Source organism: Nomia melanderi, chromosome 8 (genome assembly GCF_051020985.1).
Source record: "Nomia melanderi isolate GNS246 chromosome 8, iyNomMela1, whole genome shotgun sequence".
In the NCBI taxonomy this organism is placed as follows: domain Eukaryota; kingdom Metazoa; phylum Arthropoda; class Insecta; order Hymenoptera; family Halictidae; genus Nomia; species Nomia melanderi.
In genome coordinates, this window is record NC_135006.1 from 7,158,957 (window position 1) to 7,175,374 (window position 16,418).

General features: G+C 34.0%; 2 protein-coding genes across 9 annotated transcripts in view; both read right to left on the reverse strand.

The window, feature by feature from the left end:
* Nucleotides 1-1,626: 1,626 nt before the first annotated feature.
* LOC143174793 (putative GPI-anchor transamidase) lies at nt 1,627-3,285 on the reverse strand. The gene is made up of 4 exons (XM_076369939.1): nt 2,973-3,285; nt 2,281-2,886; nt 2,064-2,174; nt 1,627-1,982 (listed from the first exon to the last, which is right to left on the reverse strand). Exons 1-4 carry the CDS (start codon nt 3,027-3,029, stop codon nt 1,752-1,754), a joined length of 1,005 nt encoding a protein of 334 aa, XP_076226054.1. The 5' UTR covers nt 3,030-3,285; the 3' UTR covers nt 1,627-1,751.
* A 672-nt stretch (nt 3,286-3,957) lies between these two features.
* The window catches only part of LOC116426485 (follistatin-A-like), an 84,661-nt gene continuing 72,200 nt past the window's right edge, over nt 3,958-16,418 (reverse strand). For all 8 annotated transcript variants that reach the window (XM_076369655.1, XM_076369656.1, XM_076369653.1 and 5 more), the window contains exon 7: nt 3,958-15,101. In XM_076369655.1, the coding sequence (XP_076225770.1) occupies nt 14,977-15,101 (125 nt within the window). In that variant the 3' untranslated portion in view covers nt 3,958-14,976. The remainder of the gene's footprint in view (nt 15,102-16,418) is intronic.

Here is a 16,418-nt window from a genome sequence, read left to right on the forward strand (position 1 = left end):
TTTATTTTTAAACACTCTTGATAAAAAGTTGTTCACGAAATTTGAAAATTTAATTAAATTATTATTATATCTATTATTGTCATTTTTTACTCTAAGTTTTAAATTAATTATAATATAGTTAAAAAAATTAAATAATTTCATTTCAACAGACCATAAAATATTGCTGTGTTTGTATGAAATGAATATTAATCATTAATTAAATGAGAAAACTAATTATTTACTCTCGATCTTATATACTGAATATAAAATATTATTGCTTGATTTCATTTGAAGTCATTTCATTTAAGCAAACAAATTATATTATTGCATGATCATATTTTTTAAATCAAATACAATAGCGTTAAAATACTTTACAAAAATATACCGTCATTAAATAATTTTGCAAAAAGTTCTTTTTGAAATAACATACTATTTGAAATAATGAGTGCAAGAATTACATAAATGAATTATTTAATAATATTAAATTTAAAAAAGGGATTGACGTGATCATTAATATTGATACTGTTGCAGTACTTACGTTTAATGATATGTGAAAAGTCAGATAAATCACAAGAAAGATTTCTGAGCAAATGCCACGCTTACGTGTCAGTTGCGCTTCACTAACTGTCGTCAACTGTCTCATATCATACTTATATATGCGTTATGAACTTCACCATTTTTCTTTACTTTTAATTCACAAAATAATTATGTAGATTTTCAAGACTATCACACTGATAGACGGAGTATAATGTTGACTTACATTCAAGAGTTACGATACTGAGAAATATTTAATATTTACATCGCTGACGATACGGCGAATCAGATTTTTTTCCTCGGACGATAAACGCAGACAATTTCTTAACGACCATAGATAATTCTAGAAATCAAAACTGTGACCATGACCATTCCCGCGTATCTAGCAGAAGGTGAAGTTCTTCCTATTCAATGATCGTGAACATTATTCAACGACAACTAGGAATGTACTTTTTATAAAAAAAAATAAATTCCTTTAACATTTATAATTGAAAAGCCTATTCTTAAACGCATTTAAAACAGGTGCTTTCAAATTTCATTAAAACATTAAAATTGTCATGAAACCAATAAATTAAAAAATATGCTTTCAAAATATAATGTTAACTTTTTGTTATTTAACATTGCATGCAAAAATGCTATTAAACAGTACGATTAGTTATAAAATAATAGCACTGAGATCATGCAACTATGATATTAAAAAATTCTGTTCTCTGTTATATAAACTGCTCTTACGGAAACAGTTGTGTCTACTATTTTCTAATTATGAGTCATAATCCTTTGATCGATTGGTTGAATAAGGAAAATACAAACTTTAGAAATGAACATCTCTTTACAAATTTTTATACTTTAACAAATAAAATAGTAATTGAGGCGGTAGAGAACAAAATGATTCGAAATGGAAGTTCATTATATTAGTTGACTTACCGCACTATAACGTAATATACCGAAATAATTTTCATGGCTAATGTAATATAACGAAATAAAAAAATAAAGAAATATAACAGGATTGTAATGTAAGAATTTTTAAAAATATTATATCGATATGCACAACGAGTAGCCGCAGTTTCGTTAACAAGCTTAAGAACACGGGCATTATCGAAATCATACGCAGTATGAGGAAAAATTCAATTTTATTAGGAAAGAACATTTCTGACACTGTATTAGGTAATTTGTTTAAGCACTTTTAAATTAAAAATAAAATGACTGTTTTATAACTTTGGCATTTATTTGTCTAAATACTATGTAAATTGTGATATATCTGGAAACTGTGGAGTATAAGAATACTTTTTCTCCACTTCAATAGTTTTGTTCCTTTTAACAGGTAAAACGTTCATAATACTCGTAGTTAATTCTACAGGCCTCAATGAACCAAAGAAATCTGTGACTGGTACTTTGTCGGGATCCCTTCTAAACAAATCTCTTTTTACTCCTACAGTTGATAAGCAATAATGCTTAGGACATACTTTGAGCTAGAGAAAAAATAGTAATGTTAAAATAATTTCCTATTATTGGTTCTATTCAGCATAAAATTCAGTCTTAATAGAACTTACAAACTCTCCCAAAGTTTTGGTGCTAGATGGTTCTACATTTTCTAAAAAGTCTAATGCATAGAATGTATATCGATCTATAATGTAAACTCCAATGGCAGGATCCAAGTGATGCTATTAGCAAAAGAAAAATGATTTGACATATTTTATGCATTGTACATAATGTTACAATCATATGTGTAAATTGAAAACTATGTAACAATAAAATATTATCACTTACAGAAAGTGAATCTTCTCCCACTAAACTGGAAGCAACAGCCAGAATGTTTGGTGAATAGAACTTTTTATACATCGAACTTGCTTGACAAGTATCAACAATTAACAAGATTTCATGATATCTTCTCTTTTGCCACATTTGTTCCAATGCGTCTCCTAGTTCTTGGCTAGTAATTTCTTCTGAGTCTTGAAACTTTAAAAACCCATTTCCACCATGACCAGTAAGATAAATTAAAATGTTAGAACCTTCATCAGTTAATAACTTCTTTGACCTTGGTGTTTCTGGAGCTAATCTTCCTGTTAACAATCTAACAAAATTTTCTACAGTGACTTCATAGCCCCTGTAGTCTACTTCAACATCGTCTCCATAGACATTAATATGTTGTTTGATATTATTGAACACAGTAGCTGGTCTAGGATTTCTTGGATTACAAGCCATATCATCTGCTATCATTAGAATAATTTGTGAATCTGGTATTCCTAGACGCTTAACGCTGCGATAAATGGATAATACATTTGCAACGTGACGGTAATTAAACCAAAAACGTGAAGTATCGACTAAAACCGCCCAATTATTGGAATGACCGGTCCTTACAAAATCTTCTGGTATCTGTAAAGGTTAGAACTAGATAAGTAATATCAAATAATTAATAAAGCAAATAGTGAAAAGATAATTACTAATTTCAGTATACAAACCTCTGAAGCATAATTTAAGTGAAAAATGCACAAAATTATAAAAACTTTTAAATACATTTCGCTGTATTAATGTGTCACATGAATTCTTATAAAATTACTGCTTATTACACTCAATAAAAATTTGTAAAAATAGTTCCATATTAAATACTAATCATTTTATTTAAAACGAATGTTTATCAATTTTAATTTTAATTTATCACGCTTGTTCCTGATATTGTTTACAAACTACACTAAAAAACATAACCTCAAAATCAATGCACGTCATGCACTCTAAGAAAGTGCACCATCAACTGCTAGATGTCTATGCAATCGAATCGACTGGTGCTGCCACGGAATTAAAACTAAAACATGTAGTAATAACCATGATTGATTTATTTAAAACGGTGGGAAATTTCTGTTACATGAAATTTTATTACTTTTCTTAATAAAAAACTAATAACAATCTGTGTATGCATTGTTTATATGTGATTTGTATCCATAGCGAAAAGAAATCACTATTGAATGCATCATCATGTAAGTTATTCTCATATAATTCAGCATCTTTGTTTATTCAATTTTTATCTGCTTGGAATAGTTATCAGTATATTTAATAATTCATAATTTTATATTTCTAGATATAATTAAATGAATAATAATTTTACATTGTTATGTATAATTAGAAGCATCTACAAATATCAATCTTCATATATTAATTCACAAAAACTATAACGAAACAGAAACATGTCTGCTGCATTTAAAATCCTACCAAGTTTTACATAAGAGGAAAGCATGTTTAACATATGAAAAAATAGAATATTATATTATATTATTTTTTTTAATATATTACTAAAAAAACTTGTTTTAAATCATCTTTCAGTCTACAAACTTAAAAAAAAATCATTTTATTCTATTAACTAAGTACGATATTATTCTAAACAATTTTTCAAAATTTTCTATCATCTGATGGGGTTTAGGATCAATGAATGGAAAGACCAACGGTTGCCACGTTATAATAATTTATTTAAACATTTATACACCTATGATGTTTCCACAGTCTTGAATGTAGGTTGCTAACTGATATATATGTATATGTATGTATATACATCCACATACACACATACAGACACATATGTATATATACATATAACAAGACACGGGCGTCTTGTGAATACATATAATATGTATACATATAAATTTATTCATTTTTATTTATAAGTTAATTCATTTCGTTACCACCTAGGTAAAGCATTCTCGTAACTTAGAAATTAATTAATGATTATGGGCTAATCTTGTTTTCGCGTGCGAATCTCCATTTTTAATGTCCCCTCGCAGAAACGGCATCCTCCGACTGTCGTACTCTTTACGATGATCGGTGTGTCGGTTACATTTCACACCGGTTCCACGCTATAATGCTTTCCCGAGAAACATATAAGAAAGCACCTCAAGCGGTCTTCGATTGGAAAAATTTGCTAACGCGAAACCGATCTCAAAGTAGGTACGGCGTTGCATGATTTTTGTTTCTGTCTCTTAAAATTCCTGCTCGGTCTATTCCACGTTTCTCGATCGCTCGTTTTTCATTATGTTCGTCGACGAAACTTGAACGTTAAAGTTCCTCGAAACGCTAATGAGACGCTTATTGTTCATTTACACGAGCCATGTGCCCCACGCTCGCTCCCGTTACATCGGTCTGTGTCCTCTCGGATGTACTTTACAAAACGCTTACATAAGTCGTGCAATATGTCGTGGGTGTTCCACGAAACAGTACGTGATTCCTCTAAGCTTATTGTTAGGCTACAAACGCAAGAAATGGGAGGATTTCGCGATCGAATTCCTACCATTTTGTCGGACGCTTCTTTCTATTCTTTAGGCGAATCCAAGGGTTGAGTTTTGTAAAAATGAAATAGTCGCAATCTTTATGTTCCTCTACTTCTCGAGAACGAAAAAGAGATAAAGGAAGTGAACGTAGAAAGAATGAAGGACTTTCGTTTAACATTTCATTTCTCATTGCTTCTTGGACTTGCCCAAAGGGTTACAAGCTTATTACAGAGTACTGCGATGATTTTTAATACCACAAGTCTACGTCTTTTACTTCTAATGATAGCGGATAAGAAAATATGATTACGGCTCGATGATGCAGATCATAGAGTGGAAATAATTCTAAATTGAACTTTGGAAAGAATTGTAAATGAAATTAATTGTCTCGCGCTACCACTGTTTGTAACACTCCTTGTAATAGAGGTAATTGGGTTCTGTAATTGGTGATAGAACTGAAGGAGATAATTCTATTTAAAAAATAACTAAAAAACAGAATAAAATTTAATTAACTAAGGCTTTTTTTTGTAAGAAACTGAAGATTGACACTTTTATCGAAAACGTGATCTTGAATAGAAAATTTTATTTTATCCTTTCTACTTATTTTTCTATGTAGAATCGCTTCCTTTCCAATTTGACCACCAGTTACAGGACACCTTATATATTTTCCGACGTTAGTATCAATGCCATTAATTTATTAAAACTAATGTTTGTAAATTTCTACTTTTTAATCTGTGAAAAACTTTCAGACACTGTGTTACATTTATTACAATATTTCGAATATGTTTTATATCAAGCTTATATGCAATTTTACATATACAAATGTAATGTGTATTAAACATTTTTTTGTATTCGCATTTATCCTCCAATTATAATATTTCTTGATTTAGTCTCCTGTATTTTGTATACAGTGACTGGTACGTTCTCTAGATTATACATTATATAAATTTTCGTCTAAAACTGTTTTAAACATTACACTTTATTTTATAATCATTGCACAGCTGCAAGGTTTTGACAGATGAAAGAATTTCAGAGATAAATTTTACAATAATAAATTAGGTGAGAATACAGTTTTGACGAATACTAACGATCCCATAATTTCACTGATATGCCTTATTAAATAAATTAAGCGGGTGTAACGAAGTTATCATGTAAACATTTATTACAGTGCACCTAAGTTAAAACGAAATCGCTTAATAGTATTTAGCGAGAATAAATAATGTTTGCGCTGAATGTCCACGTTTCCGTTTATTTTGGACTAATAAAAGATAACGATGAAAGTATGAAATTATAATGGTAGTAAGTGTGAACGCATGAAGGACGTAACAATTCGAAAATATCTTTTACAAAATAATTCTGAGATACTTTGTATAATTTAATAAATATTTACAGGCGTAATCAATAGTACAACGAAAGAGACAAAGATATGTCGTCTAATAAACCAATAAATTCGTTGTACTACGAATCACTTTATCCTGCAGTTATATCTTTAATTTCCATAGATGTTTCACTGGTTCGAATGTTTTCTTTACATTTCACGATTGAATACATAGCACAGATCGATATCGATACAACTATTGTCACTGACAAAATTCTATTCAGGTTGTGCATGGGAAACGGTTTTCAAAAACAAAGATAATCGAGCTATTAGTACATCGTGTATAACAAAGGTACATATATCTAAAAATACGCGACGTATCATGATTGTACTTGGCACTAATATGAATAATTCGTCAATCAGTCCTTTCGTCATCGTGTCTGATAAATCTTGAACGAACTTTTGTAACGGAAGATGTATTATCAAAATAGAAACAATCGATTTGCATAAAAGGAGGAAAACAAAACAATTACATGGAAGACATAGTATTTCACTTTTAAATCTCAACACGCGATAATAATTATTTTCACTTTGGAAGAAACGTTTGAAATGTATAAATCAATGTTTATCGAAACTTTGGTTCAAGATACGCGAAACGCGTTTTAACGTTCGAAAACTGAATCCGTGCAAAATCCGCGTAATTTCTATCGACTTCCGATTACTCGGTTTCCCTTTCCCCTTTCTTCCTTCATCTTCTCCTCCCCCGACAAAAAGAGAAAAGGAGGACGCACGTAAATTATTCACTAGATTTCTTTATTGTCCTTGTTCGACACTACCGTACGCTCTTCGTTTCTCGATCGATAATCGAATCCTACCGCAACGTTCCTTGAGTGAACCTTCTAGAATTCTGGGATGCACGCCCCTTTCGAATCGACATCGACGATTAATTACGACAGATATTAATGCGCAATACGTGTAATTTTTGGTTCGCAGTAACGTACTATTATCTAATAATATAAAGCTACTATATAATAATTTATATTAAATTTATATTATTTTATTGTTTAGTATAATACAGGAACTATATTATCGCATACAATTACGTTTTCCATCTCTACATATATATAAATCGATTTATAGCTGTCCGAGTTTCAGCTCTCGCTGGACACCACGTTCGAGCTCTACGTTACGAATGTATCTCGTTCGCGTTCGTTTCATTCTTTTTGTATTATCCCCCGTGTCGTCGCGTTCATTTCTCCTTTTTCTTTCACCGACCTTCACGAACGCGCCCCGTTTCTAATGATGATAGTCAGATTTTTCTGTCGAGATAGGAGACCGACTTCTAAAGACGTCTATAGTTTTACGTAATCTAAAAACGGACGAAAAGGTGCCACGAAACAGTGCTGTAGAGATATGGAATTATTATCGAATACAGGACCGCGCCGACGCTATTTGCATAAACGTTGAAATGAGTATGAATTTATTGTGGCTTGCGATCGTGTGTCACTGCATAAGTCACACCGCAAAAATGAAACGAGTTTCGTTTCGTTTCCTACGAACTTTAATAGCACGCGTCATTTTTCTACAACACGCTGCGCTGAATTTGCTTCTCGAATGTACCGAGTGTCTTGGAATTATAGAACGATAAGCCTCGTAAACTTAGGTGGAAGTGATGGATTAAAAGTCAGAATTGTATAGAAGAATAAACTTTGGTTCCTTTTTTTTACATAGAATATCTTTCAGATGACTTTTAAATAAAACAAATTGTATACTCACTGTAAGTTCGAATTTATATAACAAAAATATTGAAAAGAATATATATAGTATTATTAATCTCAATAACAATCGATAAAAATAATTAACCATTAGAGTAAAAGTTAGTTTTAGTAGAATACAGGTTTACATGATTACTTTTACCATTTTTGCACACTAAATTTACCCATGGGATCATATACGTAGTCCTTGAAATATCCGGTACATTCAGAAACAAAAAAATTCATAAATTACCGACACGTCGCACGAATAGTTTGCATATCAGTAAAATTATCGCCGTTCGGTCTTTCATTTTTCAGGCACAGTGTACTAAGCACCTGACACGCAATTTTCCGATCCGCGATATACTCGAAATAAAATCTAAATTTATCCGAAGCAACGTATCGACAATCTAAGAAAAGCAGTTAGTATCAACGGAAAATTTGATATCTCACGCCCGTTAGAAGAAACGCCGGCCAACGCGAGAATTACCCGCCGATTCAATTAGAAATTCGCAAATATCGTGTCTCGTTAGATTAGGTTACGTTGTCAATATCGTGTCGCTGCGATTGGGCTCACAGTTTTTGCGAGGTTTTTGGCCGATCGTTTCGGGTACACCCAAGCCGCATTAAAACAGCCGGTTTCTCTTTCGTTTAATTACACGCGAGAAAATCACGCTGATAACACGTAATTTAAACAGATTACCGACCGCTCGGCTGCGAAAGGAACGCTCCGTGCCGTTCGAATCCGACGAAAAACCGTTTCCCTCCCTCGCCCTCGCGGGTTCACGTATCACGGTCTGTCGCCAGGTAATTCCAATCCTGTATTTCTGCAACGCGGGGTGGTGTCGTGACACGTCCGCCCGTTTCTTGGAACACTTTTGTGCCTGTCAGGAACGTTAATTGTTTCGCGAGGATGGTAGCCATAAGACGTTTGCATTCCGCAAAATCGCAGTCTCATGGGACAGAGTTCGTTCGGGTAAAGAAACGGATAAAAATGGCGGACGGCAGACGGAGAAAGCGAGAGTTTAGAATTCCTCGGGCATTTCATCGTCGGATCGAGCATATTGCGGACGAAACGCCGCATTCTAAACCGTGTCTTCTTCGATCGACGAAGTTAAGCTTCTTTGCGATCTCTCCTTTTTCTCCTCTTTCCCGTTCGCGTCACGGGAACGATCTTCGTGAATAAATATATATACCGAAAGCCGGCGGCGGGCAGCTAACGAATCCACCGTTTTTTTCAGAACGTATGAATATTTAAGCAGATCTGTAACACCGAAAAAAAGTTAAGAACCCGGTGAGAAAGTAGTAAATATGGGACAATTTAATCCGCGGCAGACTATAATTGTTAGAATACTTTCCGCCGGTCGCAAAGTTTCTTTTTAATGTCACGTTCGTATTATAATATGCGGATAAATATTATGAATGCGTATATTGAAAGATAGTAGAAAAGTTGCCGAATATATACATAAATATATATTTATTTATAAAATCACCGACACGTAGTTTCATAAAATTTCATTCGCAAAGTGAAACTCTGTAAACCTTTTCATTCGCGTGATACCCGGACTATTCGATATCGACATCCGAACAGTATATTGTAGAATTAACGAAACTTAATTCCGTTCGAGACTAACGTTCAGCACCATGGCAACGGAAAAATACACCGTGGCGGCTTCTCGGAGTCGACGTTCAAATGTTAATTATCACTTTGGCACAGTTTCTAGCGTCACTGAGGATTTCTCAGGTTCCCGAACGGTTTTATGTTCCTTATCGAAGGTGAATTTATCATTCGAACGGCTGACGGCGCTGCCTCCTCCAGACATTAATAGAATTCCGTAGCGAGAGGATCCATAACGCGAGTAAATTAATTTTACGACAGAATACGCGAGTGTCCGGTCTATCATTTTCCGATGAATTATTCGATCCCCGCGGCCATCCTTTTTGCGTGCGTGATTACTTCTTAATGAACTCGCCACCGCCGCTGGCTACGACGATGGCGGCGGCGGCAGCGGCGGGGAAAATGACACGCGTGGAGAGCATCGACGGTGCGCGCGCGATTCATCGGGTCAGGAAAGAAAAAAATAACACATACGTGACTATAGTCGATAAAATGCGCGCGAATAAGCGGGGCTCGTAACGCTGCCCCGTAAAACTAAAATAAATTAAGTACGAATATCACGAGAATTCTACTGGCGCCAGACTGGAGGCACTGGAACGATCGAAACTGTTGCAGGCTAATATCGAAGATATAGACTGTCTAATATTCTATGCGTGTTTAAGAATGCATAACTTTACGGTTGCTCGTTATCCGTCGTCTTTCAGCGTAAAATATTTCCTTCCGAGCCCGAGGAAAAAAATTGTGCGAGTTCAATGCCGGTGAAAGACACCGAACCCGCTCGCGTTTGCTCGAATTAATTCTTGACGGTTCCGCCACGGCCGATACACGCGCGTTGCGCGCACGAGCAAGCCGAGATTCATCGAAGCGTTAGCTTTCCTTTGTTCGATCCAGCATTTTGTAACACGGTTCGTAACTGCGTGACCGGCGCAGTGGCTTATGACAATATGCCCGATCCAGTTATCGACAGTTCGCACTGTCAATGGAACGCATAATAATACCGGTCGATTGTTATTGTTCAATAAAATTGTTTGCTTTGTTATAGAACGCATTGTTCAGTTATATGTACCGTGCGGTGATCAATGTACAGGGTGTCTCGTTTATAGCACCGGATATAAATTACTTTCAGTAGGAAGATGTTATTTGGAAATAAGATATTTAGATTGTTTATATTTTATTTGAATAGTTTCGATAGTCATCAGGTTAATATTAAATGGAATTATTGATTATTAGTTATTATTATAAATTGGAAGATATTATTGATAACATTTACAATATAACGTCGCGTTACACTTAACCAAAAGACAAGTTCAACGACCTACGGCATCATGACCTTGAACATTAAATATTTTATGGAGAGCTTCGATATCGTATAAACTCTACTTGACAGTGTTATTTTTTTATTTTCAAAGCAGCAGAAATAGTCTAGGTGGTTCATTATATGTGAGACACCGTGTACATAAACAGTCATCCGTAAAGAACTGCTATGTAAATTTTATGGTGAACACTAAAGCGTAGAAGTTTATATTGAAATACTGATCGGCACAGAAATGAAATTAAACAGAACTTCCACAGAAATAACACGAAACAACATTTTACGCGTTCTAAATCTTCGATATCGTTAAAACAAGACGTACTGCGAATTTGAAACGTATCGACTGGATTATTCCTCTGGACAGTTTATACTCTACGTTCAGTTTATAAAAAAGTAGCATAGTTTTTCGTAACATAACGTGACGCGAAGGATACAGCGAGACAATCAGGAGTAGCGAAATGTTTTGTCTTTGCTGTTATTTGTATGAATAGAAACGAGACGAAAAGGAGGTCGCAAAGCGCGAAGTTAAGGAGGAAACACGCAATGATCTCAAATTAATATGGAAGAATGCATTCAGTTGGGTTTATTGAATTTTAACTTATTCGTCGATCGTGAATCTACATGCTTCCGTCACGCGACTTTGGATAATAAATACTGCAACGCGTAAAATTAATTTTAATACGCTATTTGTTTCGTGTAAGACGGTTGTCGAATCCTAGGTGATATCTTACCTAATGCAATTCTAATTTGCTGAGTTTCCTTGGAAAAAAGTCTTTGTATTTTCCAATTGATAGCAAATATTTATTCGAAACGAGAAATTCACATTTGTATAGCTGATATTTAAGAAAATTTATTTATAAATGTTTTTGAGTTTCAATTACAAAACTATGCGTTTTGTTAAAAATCTTTTTTCGAGAAATAAATAATCCAAATTCTATCTTGAATTCGATTTTTTTAATGTTTTGCAGATTTGCGTATTCTATAAATGTCACTTGGAAATTTAATGCCATTGAATTAAATGTCACTTGTAAATTAACGCTTATTCTGCGTTAGTATCACGTTCATTTATTGCGACAGTTTTATGTTGTGAAATTACTTAACATTTTTATGCAGACTAATATATTCGATGAAAAATGTTGTGTCAGTGAAGAAGTTAAAATGTCAATTTCTTGGGTTGATTCAGTATTAGTGTGGTCACAAACAACATAGAAACAATGCCATGTTGTATTATTTCGACTGTAAAAATTCTTCTGAATAATATCGTGCTCCAAGTATAATCAAATTATTATGTGCATCAATGAAATATTCACAATATTAATACTGTCAGATTGAGTCTCAAATAACTTCCGCTCTCCTTTTGTAAATACCAATCAAAGATACATCACAACTAAGTATTAATCCGCCACTCACAAAAACTATTATTGTAAGCAACTGTTACTAAATTCTAAGCAAGCGTTAGATATTTTGATATGTCATTGACTTATTATTGATTAATTCGATATTTCTGGCAGAAGTTATTTAAAACTCGACCCAACAAAATGCCAATCATACATATTTCTTACTTTCTTTCTTGTCACAATGACTTAAACTGTTGGAGAACAAAGATGATGGATTAAGAAAGTACAAGTTACTGTTTTCTATTAACTAAAGTATTAAATTTGCAACAATGTAGTGAATCATCTACAGGTTAATTTAATACTGTTTTTAACTAATTGTTCGTTTAATTAGAATCTTGTTGTTCGTTGAGAGCATTCTTGATTCCGTGAGACACAGATTCAGAATGGGAGATTCTGTAGCGAATGAATGAACAGTATGTTTAATACGTTGACTGCCACGAAAAACTTCTGAGTTTTGTGTATATCTTATTCTTCTGTAGCAAAGATGAAAAGGAACGATTACTTCTTTTTTGGTATTGCGATCATTAGGTTACATTATTATCTATTTATTTACGCTATTGAACATTGTGGTTCGACGTCGGTTGTCTGACAAATTATAATTGTTTTCAAATAATTTGGAAGCTTCGGTCATCGGTGACCACCGTGGCAGTCAACGTGTTAAGAAAGTATCTCATGTGCTCGAGTCGATCATCGAACGATAAACAGTTGTGGAACGCCCAGTGACATTGTAAAAGCGGGATGGTGATTCGTGTGTGCCCATTCCTGTAACTGCTTCTGCGAGTGTCGCGTAAAATTCGTTTACATGTACGCCGTTCAAGTTAGCTGCACGTCCTCCTATTCTTTGGACTCTAAACTTCAAGTGTCTGATCTACGCTCGTCGAGTGATAACAAGTACAATTGCTACGCCACAAATCCAACTAATTTCAAAGTCCCTCGGAGATCGTGAATCGTTATCGACGGTATTAACACATTCGAGATCGTTCGCGTTCGATTGATGAAACGTGCTTCGCAGGTGACAGAGATTGTTGAAAATGTTCTGCCAATGATAAAAAACACCGTAACCATACATTTATAATATAAATACATTATATTATTACTTTATATTGTAAATACACGATTATTATTGAACGTTTCTTTCATTTTGTGCAGGTTTGTATTATTTGAGTGAAAGAACAATTCTGCGGTGTCTTGAAAATAAACTCTTGAACATGTGAATAATGAATCTGTAGTACAACCATTTGACCTGGTTTATTGATATTTTTCAATTTTGATTTTATTTTTTTTGTCATTTATATAAATTATAATTGCGACTATTAAATGCCAATAAATATGTATGTATATATTTTGAAGTATAATTGTAATATACAGTTTGGAATAATATGACAGTTTATCAACGAATTGGTAATTAAATTATATAATAAGGACATGTTTTTATATTGTGATACTTCGCTGCTTTCGTAAAGCTAGAATAATAGAAATGACTAATTAAGATTCGTTTTATACAATATATACATTTAAATAATTAAGAAAATTAATATTATGCTAACATAATTTGCACAATTTTTCAGTCAGACTTCGTTCATTACTTTTACTTCGAGTAATATATTAATTAAAATAATTATAAATTAAACGAAGACAAACTATTGCACAACTTCGCCTGAAATCTTCCATGACCGTGAACAAAAGTAATGATGAAAATGAAGGTGGACTACACATTTCTTGAGATACCAATCAAAATCTATTAAAAGTAATCACCATTCAAAGCATAATAATTACATTATCCAGTGCTCACAATATAACTCTCAAGTTTCACCTGACAATATCCAATTTTCATAATTCCATTTTACAAAATACTTGTGCAATATAAAAACTATCGTCGTTATACTCAAATATCGATAGAAGAGAAAGTTGGAAATAACTAGAGAAAAGAATAAAACTATTAAATACATAAAATTTTTAATAATGCAACGATTTAATTTAGTTTCTCTCATAAACCGTGCATACTAACAGTACATTATACAGTAAAACATTAATTATCCACATTATTAATTATCATCATCTTCATCATTCGTATATTAAAACTTTATGAATCAAACTGAATGAAAACAGATGTTCGATTACACATGAAAATACTACGTACAAAAATTTATCGTACAAGCTTAATCAATCTTTTACCAGGCTAATGGAATGGTGATATACCCATTACCGATTCATTAGACATTTCAAGGATCCAACCGAACGAATGCTCGAATCGAACAACAAGAGCAATAAATACAAACCTGTGCAAACCGTTCCAACGAGCACGGAACACGGAATACGGTACTGTCGCAACCGCGAAAGTGTTAATTCGTCACGATCCGCTGGCTTACCGCGCTCAGGGTCTCCGAAAACGGAGAAAAGAATACTGATCCGCCCTTAAAACCTATCTTATCCGTTGTCGCGGTACGCATCTCGTTCCGCGAATAAATGGCCGTGCCCTCGAGAAAATCGCATCCTGCAGGAAGCGTTAACGTTACCGGTCGCGTCGTTTCTCGTGACTCTCTGGATCACCGGAGCGGCTCGTGCCACCCAATCATCTTGGGGGTTCGAAGTTTCCCGCGGTGCACGTCTTCGCGACTCCCCCAAACGGCCAATAGAGAGAGAAAGAGAGAAAGAGGGAGGGAGAGAAAGAGAGAGAAAGAGAGAGAGGGGGGAGAGAGAGAGAGAAAGAGAGAGAAAGAGAGGGAAAAAGTGAGAGAGAGAAAAATGAATAGAAGAGAGATCTACGACTTATCTTGCGGCAAAGAGGATCGAGCGATCTCGATCGATCGCGCGCTACGATAACGCCATGGAACGATGCGTCTGCCCGTTGTACGATAAGGACTCGGACTCAGCGTCCTCGAATCTCGCATCCTCATCCGCCAGATCGACGCCATAGTTGCTCGAGGTGTTGTCCTCTTCTGTAACAGATCAAAGGACGAAGGATGATTATAGTATTCTTTATTGGAATGGAAATAATGAACGGAATGAAAAAGATGATTATTACGTATGTTTGTTAGTGTTAATTTTTTTGTTTTATTTTAACACGTCCGGTTGATATTTCTTGCACTGAACAACCAACTTTTAAGTAACCACATATATTTTACGTAGTTTTTGTCATAAAAAGTATGTTTGGTGGAAATTTTGTTGTAATTGATGTAGATTTGGAATCGTTTATTTTCTGCACGAACTAAATGACGAATTTTCGAATATGCGTTGAGAGAAATCCAGCATTTTTAAAATAATTTTTTCTTTGTATGGATACCGTTTTAGATTGTTTCTCAAAATACATGTATGGTATAATTCTGTTTCGCAATTATTTAAGAAATTCTTTATAATCAATTGCAGAGTAATTAAAATTGTACGTTAATACTTCCTAGTACACTAAGTGCTCATTAAAGTGAATAAATACTTTAGGCATAAATTACTAAATACATAAAAGAAAGGTTGTGTTTGAATATTAAAAGTGTTTTTCATTTCCAAGGTCAAATATCTTCCGTTGTTGTTGCAATTTAAATTCAATTTTACTTTAAATTAACATGGTGTTGGAAAATGAATGTCACAGGGTTCAATTTTCCCGTGACTGGTTCTGTGAAACGCGAAACGTTGCACCGTTACTCTGCTTTTATGGTTTACTGCGTAAAGACAATGCGAACTATTGAAAAGCTCCTGTTCAGTAACGTATTACGATCACTGTTATAATCTGCGTAACAGTGAACCGTCATTGTGTCATTTTCTGATGTAATTACGATATAGGCACGTTTGCCGCATTGAAGAGTCCGCGTTCAGCTGCGCCCTATTATGATTCAGAAAAAGGAACGCGTTCACCGTATTGTCGGACACGAAGACGGCCATTGAAAATGTTAATGTATGCGGAATAATAATGAGCATTTACACAAACCCTGTAATATAATATTATATATAGGCCAGATAATAAATTCATCATCTGACGCATTAATTAAATTATTCGGTTCAGTGTCACGAATGAAATTATACGTTTACATGTAATCGGACATCATGGCCATCGAATCGGTTTTATTTAATAATAATTGCAAAAGAAAAGTTCGCGTAAGGTGGCTTTCTCTTTTGTGAAATACCGAGGTGGAGACCGTATACAACCAATAAAACAATTCGCTACTTTCTATAAATTATGTGTGTATTTCAAAGATAACAGGCCGTATTCGACATAAAATGGTGAATTTAGTGGTAAAATTAATTTAGGATGCTATAAACCGATG

Bases quoted from the DNA above. Each gene is read 5' to 3' on its own strand.
- LOC143174793 (XM_076369939.1), bottom strand. From the start codon at position 3,029: ATGTATTTAAAAGTTTTTATAATTTTGTGCATTTTTCACTTAAATTAT. The intron at 2,887-2,972 runs GTTTGTATACTG...TAACCTTTACAG, and splicing joins ACTTAAATTATGCTTCAGAG to ATACCAGAAGATTTTGTAAG. The intron at 2,175-2,280 runs GTAAGTGATAAT...TTTTGCTAATAG, and splicing joins TGGGAGAAGATTCACTTTCT to CATCACTTGGATCCTGCCAT.